Source organism: Oryx dammah, unplaced genomic scaffold (genome assembly GCF_014754425.2).
Source record: "Oryx dammah isolate SB20612 unplaced genomic scaffold, SCBI_Odam_1.1 HiC_scaffold_24, whole genome shotgun sequence".
Classification (NCBI taxonomy): domain Eukaryota; kingdom Metazoa; phylum Chordata; class Mammalia; order Artiodactyla; family Bovidae; genus Oryx; species Oryx dammah.
The window spans coordinates 83,412,781-83,419,705 of NW_024070208.1; the positions used below are offsets into that span (position 1 = coordinate 83,412,781).

Consider the following 6,925-nt stretch of genomic DNA (forward strand, 5'->3'; position numbering starts at 1 on the left):
GGGCAGGTTCAGAAATGACCAAACTGCTCTTGTAAGATCCCAGCCTCGCAGCCTGTGTAAAGGGAGACCCATGTTTCCACACCCAGATTACAACATGCGAGTGTGCACATGTGCAAAGTCAGCTCAGTCGTGTCCAACTCCTGGCGGCCCCATGGAGTGTAGCCCACCAGGCTCCTCTGTCCATGGGAATCCCCAGGCAAGAATACTGGAGTGGGTTGCATGCCCTCCTCCAGGAGGCCTTCCCGACCCAGGGATTGAACCCGAGCCTCTTACGTCTCTTGCATTGGCAGGTGGGTTCCTTACCACTAGGCCTACCTGGGAAGCCCAGATTACAAGATATGCATCCTCTAGTCAAAGCTATGGTTTTTCCAGTGGTCATGTATGGATGTGAGAGTTGGACTGTGAAGAAAGCTGAGCTCCGAAGAACTGATGTTTTTTAACTGTGCTGTTGGAGAAGACTCTTGAGAGTCCCTTGGACTGCAAGGAGATCCAACCAGTCCATTCTGAAGGAGATCAGTCTTGGGTGTTCATTGGAAGGACTGATGTTGAAGCTGAAACTCCAATACTTTGGCCACCTGATGCGAAGAGCTGACTCATTGGAAAAGACCCTGATGCTGGGAAAGATTGAAGGCAGGAGAAGGGGATGACAGAGGATGAGATGGCTGGATGGCATCACCGACTCAATGGACATGAGTTTGAGTAAGCTCCGGGATTTGGTGATAGACAGGGAGGCCTGGCCTGTTGCAGTCCATGGGGTCTCAAAGAGTCAGACACTACTGAGCAAATGAACTGAGCTGAACTGAAGCTTCCCATGAAGGACGCCTCAAGCCCCCTAGGAAACACCCAACCTGGAGCTACCGTTGAGAAGGAGGTTTCAGGGGACACTTGAGGGAAAGCTCAGAAGGTAAACCCAGGGCTGTCCGCAGCCTCCCAGACCCAGAGCAGCTGCATCTGAACAAGGGAAGAAAGGAAGGAACGTTCGGGGTCCCAGCCGAGGACCCCCTCCTTTTCCACCAGCTGGCTCACTTGAGGAGCTGAAACCTCCTAGTTGGTCCCGGAGAGGTCATGGCCAGAAGCCTGTGTGTGAGCTCAGACCCCGGGACAGTCTCCCTGGTAAGAGTCCAGGCTGGTACCCGGGGTCCCCTTGGGACGGAGCCCAGAGCTCAGCCTGCTCTTCAGGGCCGCCATGAGGGTGCAAGGCTCACAGGCTGTTGATGGAGAAGGTGCCATCCTGGGCCATCCTCTGGGACAGAGGTCATTCAAGGGCATGAGCCAGGGATGCTCAGAGTGAGACGGTGCAGGAGGAAAGGGCCATGAGAACTCAGCCACCCTGGCCTCAGAGACAGAAGTGACTTCACAGGATGCCTCCCTCGTCACGACGGGCTCCTGGGTCTCCCGGAGCTCTCCTTAGCAGAGACACACTTTATGGAAAAGTAAATACACCTTCCACCCACTAAATGGGAAACTAATCTACGTCAATGGAAAGTAACCGAATTGACCCCTTTTCTCTTTGGAATGGGCTACAGTTCTCAGATGTTGTAGAGTCGGCACGCGATGCAGGAAACCTGGGTTCGATCCCTGAGTCAGGAAGACCCCCGGAGAAAGAAATGGCACCCCACTCCAGGACTCTTGCCTGGGAAATCCCACGACAGAGGGACCTGGCGGGCTACAGGCCACGGGGTTGCGAAGAGCTGGACACGACTGAGTGACCACCACTTTCACTTCCACAGGAAAACAAAAGCTGTGTTCTCACAGCCTCCCTCTCTTGGCATCTCCTAAGAACAAAGCGGACCACCCACTGCCCCAGGAAAGGAGGTTTCAGGTTCAGCAACTGCCCAGGCAACCTGCGCAGGGGTCAGCAGGGACAGAGCCTTCAGGTTTGCTTCTATTATTGGAACTTGTGTCTTGAAGACAACTAGGCATACGAGCCGATCTAAATATCTGGAATTTGTAAGGTTTTCATGCAGCAAAAAGAGAGACATGTCCTAAGCTCACACAGCCATCAGCCAAGCAGCCCCAGCAAGGGGCCCTGTGCTGTGCTGTCGCTCAGTCACATCCGACTCTTTGCAACGCCATGGACCGCAGCCCGCCAGGCTCCTCTGTCCATGGGATTCTCCAGGCCAGAATACTGGAGTGGGGTGCCATGCCCTTCTCCAGGGGATCTTCCCAACCCCGGGATCAAACCCACGTCTCCTGCACTGCAGACGGTTCTTTACCACCTGAGCCACCACAGTAACTTTGGTATCGGGTCATATATTGAAATCATACTATTTTGCATCTACTGGGCTAAAATATATTACTGGAATTGTTTCTTTTCAATTATTAATATGGCTACTAAATCATTTAGAATTACATATGTGATCTGCGTTATATTTCTGTTAGATAACAAGGCGTTAAAAGCAGGGATGGGCAAACATTTTCTGTTAAGGGCTGGAGAGCCACTCCTGTGGGCTCGTCGTGCAGAGAATCTCTGCTGAAAATTCTCAGCTTGGTCCTTGTAGCCTCTGAGAGCATATAAAACAAACAGGTTGAGTGCCAATAAAACTTTATTTATAACAATAGGCACGGCTTATCTGGCCAAGAGTGCAGTCTGCTAACTTCTGCTTGAGACACTTGGGGGTTTTATTTATGTTTTTAAATGGAATATCTCCACGACTTTTAGTCCTCTGATCTGGACAGAGGGAGAAAATATTTGTAAATGGACAATTTACCTTTCCCAAGGTGGTTTGAGTACTAAATGTGAAATGAGTGACAGTGTATTGATTATTATTATTTTTAATGAAGGAGAAGGAAAGTCACGGATACGGCGACTCCTGTGTGTGTAGGGGGACTTGTGTGGGTGCCTCCTGGACACCAGCCTGGGGAAGTGCAGGTCAGCTGTCCCCCATTCTGCAGAGGCAATGAGGGCCCGTTGTTGTTTAGTCACAAGTTGTGTCTGACTCTCTGTGACCCCGTGGACTGTAGCCCGCCAGGCTCCTCTGGCCATGGGATTCTCCAGGCAAGAATCCTGGGGTGGGTTGCCGTTTTCTCCTCCAGGAGATCTTCCCCACCCAGGGACTGGACCTGGGTCATCCTGGATTGGCAGGCAGATTCTTTACTGAAAAGCCCAGTGAGGACCTAGGGTAAGAATTTGGTCCCGGTGTGAGGTCATGCTTCACCCACAGCCCATGTGAGAAACTGCAAGTCCGTGTTACAGACATTAAAGCCCACGGGGGCACAAATAAGGTCTAAACCAAGGTTCTTCTTAAAACACTTTTTAATAACAAAGTGTCTCACAATGCTGAAAGCAAGACAAAACCAGCGGTCCTGATTTTATATAAATTAACATCTGTCAATAATCGTTACAAGGCATCAAGAGACAAGCACTGAACGGCTGGGTCAATCCTGATTTTATATAAATTAACATCTGTCAATAATCATTACGAGGCATCAAGAGACAAGCACCGAGCGGCTGGTCAAAGGTGAATCACAGTGAAGAGCAACCCTGGAGAGTCTGCAGGCGCGGAGACGGGGACACCTGTCAGAGGCCAGGTGCTAGGACGGGGCAACGAGGGGACGTCAGTCTCAGGGAGCCCGGCTCTGCAGGCGGCTCCTCCGGACGATCCGTCTGCTCCCCACCTCCCAGGGCAGCGATGGACGCAGGGGGCCGGTCACACGGCCCTTGTCTCGGGGACCGGCTGGCACTCCCTCCCGGCTCCTCCTCCGCGTGCAGTCCCACAGAGTGACCCCGATCGGCCCCTCAGCCCCCCCGGGGCCCCGGGGCACGTCAGGAGCAGCAGCCGGGCCTGGTCTTTGCGGGCGGCGGGGCGCTGGCGATGTCCACGGTCTGCGGCAGGGCCTGGGCCCTCTGCCGCAGGATCACGGGCACCACCATGTCGAACACCGTTTCGAACAGCAGGTCCACGTTCTTGCCGGTCTTGGCGCTCGTCTCGAAGCACATCTGCTCGGCAGCCGGCACACCCTTCTCGTCCAGCGTCTTGTACTTGAGGATCTTCTTGTAAAAGGCCACCGCGTCCTCCAGCTGCACCTGCTTGCAGGGCCAGGGGCCCGGGCCGCCACCGCCGCCCCCGCCCGCCTGCCCGGGGTCACGTCCTCCTCCCTGGCCGCCCTCCCCGGGCGCCTCCTCACTCAAGTCCACCTTGTTGCCCACGACGGCGAAGAGGCAGTCGGCGCTGGCCGTGTCCGTCAGGCCCAGGAACCGGTCCTCCAGCTCCAGCAGGCTCTGGGCCTGGTTCACGTCGTAGATGAGGATGACTGCAGCCGCCCCCCGGCAATACATGGAGCCCAGGCCGTGGAACTGCTCCCGCCCTGCGAGGGGAAAGGAAGCGGCTGGTTATCTCTCCTGTCTGGAGGCGTCCCCTGACGGTGCACGAGGCACCCCCGGGAGGGACCACGGATGGAATCGTGACGCCAAGAGTCGGTGCGGCTGCCGCTGAACCGGATGGAGACCCTGCTGTGCAGAGACGGGATACGCCGGTCCCCACGCCAGCAGTGCCGGCACAATCGCGTCCACACACCACAGTGAGCCTACAGAGCAAGGGGCCACCGGCGCCCTGCTCTCCTCCTCATGGGCGGCAGGGGGTTCCCTATCCCTGCATCTTACTCCAGGGTGCTTAGATGAAACGCTCCCACCAGGGTCTGGCTTCTGGATGACGGGGTTGGGACCCATTCCCAGCGGGGCCTGCCCCCACCCCCACCCCCGGGGGCTCACCCAGCTCCCAGAGCCCCAGTCCCTGCCCTGCCTCCGAGACCACCACCCCAGGCTGCAGGCCTCCCAAAGGAGGAGCTCAGAACATACACACTAAGGAAACGTGCTCTCCTGTAGGGAAAAGAGAGCAACTCAGCTTTCGAGCCAAGCTGAGTGCTGCTGTGCACACCACACGCAAAGCAGGAAGGGGTGTCTCCCCGCCGCGGTCGGACCCGCCCTAAAGCCTCCGCCCTCCCCCCGCCAGAGCCAGAGCGGGCAGTGGCGGCAGAGGGAGCGGTCCCGGGTCCCTCACGCCTCCTCTCCCTCCCTCCCCTGCCCACAGGCACCCAGCAGGGTGGCAGGAGCCCCAGGGGCAGCCCCAGAGGGGGACAGAGGTTCCAGGAGGACCGGATGCCAGGACACAGTGCCGGACCCCAGGAGCCCAGCCCTGGCTGCGCCCACTGAGAGCCTCACCCAGCCCGAGGCTCTCTTTGCTTTTTCAGTTTTCAGGGTGCTTTCTGAGCTGGGCAGTCACAGCCGGAGCACAGCATGGCTCTCCCCTGGGCAGCCCTCCTCTCTGGTCTACTGGGGAGGGTGAGCACCCCCGAGGACTTCTGCTGTGACTTTCCGGGGGTCCCCGGCCCCCTTCCTGTCCTGGCCTGGGTTCCCCCTGAGCCCTGGCACATTCAGCACAGCCCCGAGTGGAGGCCTCGGTTAGGTGGCTTACAGACACGCGTTTCCACAATGACGCTCAGGGCGATTAAACTCTGTGCACACGTGAAGCCACAAAAATCCCTCTGTTTGTTTAGACAGAGGGAAAGCACGGCGTTTTCTTACATAAGATTTCTTGATTTCGTAACAGCTTGGTCTGATTTGCTAGGTGGTGGAGCCTCGTTCATGACAAGATGACACCCTGCCCCCATCTCAACTCCCGCCTTTACTCCGAACTGCAGACACAGGGGGAGAGGTGATCGGGAAAGTGAGGGGAGATGAAGCGGGGCGGGGGCAGCGAGCGGGCAGGGAAGACCCGGAACCCTGACGCGGCGAAGCCCCAGAGGACTGAAATTCCGTCCCGCTTGTCTCCCTTCATTCTGTCACGTCAGATCGCCAGAAGCCGTGGAGCGAGAGGCCCAGACCACAGACGGCGGCAAGACGGCGCCCCTCTCAGCGGGGTCTCCTGCGTCCATGTGGGACCGCGTTCGACCCCGGGTTTTCCCAAACGCCCCCCCACCCGTTCCCCTTCTTCCTCGTTCAGGACGGGCAGATGGCTCACTGAGGGCACAAAGGGCAGCCCCTAAATGCAGGAGGGGCCCGTCCGGAAGGCGTCCCAGGGCCCCCTGCGCAGGTGGAGAGAGACCCCCACCCTGGGCCTGCGTGCAGAGCAGGACGAGCAAGCCGGACTCCACATGCGGGGCCTGTTCCTGTAGCGCCAACCCTCGTGCCGTGACCCGCGCGGGGTCACGCTGGCTCAGCACCTTCTGTAAAAGAACACTGCCTGCCGCCTGGAATAGCTGGAAAACGCATTCTCCCGGCTCTGGCCTGCGAAGGTACAACACATTCCATCCATCTCAAGATAAAAGGTTGCAGAACAGAAAAACAATGATTGTCTTGCCGGAGGTGGCGCCAGACCTGCAGACAAAGGCCAGAACAAGGAACCCCGGCACCAAGAGGCTGGCACCAGCCAGCCCGGCCCCTGCCCTTCTAGAAGAAACTGGACTCCAACTTGGGGAAGGTGGGTCTTGGGGACGCTAGTCGCCCACATTCTCGGTCTGCTGGCTGTCCGAGCAGAGAGGCTACTCCTGGCCCCAACAACCCATCCCTCGATTTACTGGCCTGTCACGCGGTGAGCAGCAGGAGGGTGGACTCTGTAACAGGGAGGCCTCTCTGGGCGTGTCCAGCCCGCTACGGAGGAGCCAGGAGAGGCCCCTGGACCGCTTGCCCACACTCCCTGGTGTGTGCAGGGCTCACCGTCCTTCAGAACACCCTGACACGCCTGCCCCGAGCTGGACTCTGACCTCGGCGGGAGCGGGGGCCCAGAGTCTGCTTTCATTCCTTGCTGGGGTGTGTGGGGTGCAGCAGCCCCAACGCTGCCTGACCCTGCCCGTCCCGCCCCTGCCCCCAGCAGGTCTCAGGCGGATGTGAACCTCTCGGGTCAAAGTTCACTTTTAACACCCTGCAGCAGTGGACCCAGCCAGCGCCGACCCAGGCCGGCGGGGGGGGGGGGGGGGGGGGGGGGGG

The 6,925-nt window shown here is 58.2% G+C and overlaps 1 protein-coding gene across 1 annotated transcript in view; it reads right to left on the reverse strand.

The window, feature by feature from the left end:
• Positions 1 to 3,356: 3,356 nt before the first annotated feature.
• The window catches only part of RAB20 (RAB20, member RAS oncogene family), a 30,882-nt gene continuing 27,313 nt past the window's right edge, over positions 3,357 to 6,925 (reverse strand). Inside the window, exon 2 of the mRNA XM_040267451.1 lies at positions 3,357 to 4,308. Coding sequence (XP_040123385.1) covers positions 3,767 to 4,308 — 542 coding nt within the window. The 3' untranslated portion in view covers positions 3,357 to 3,766. The remainder of the gene's footprint in view (positions 4,309 to 6,925) is intronic.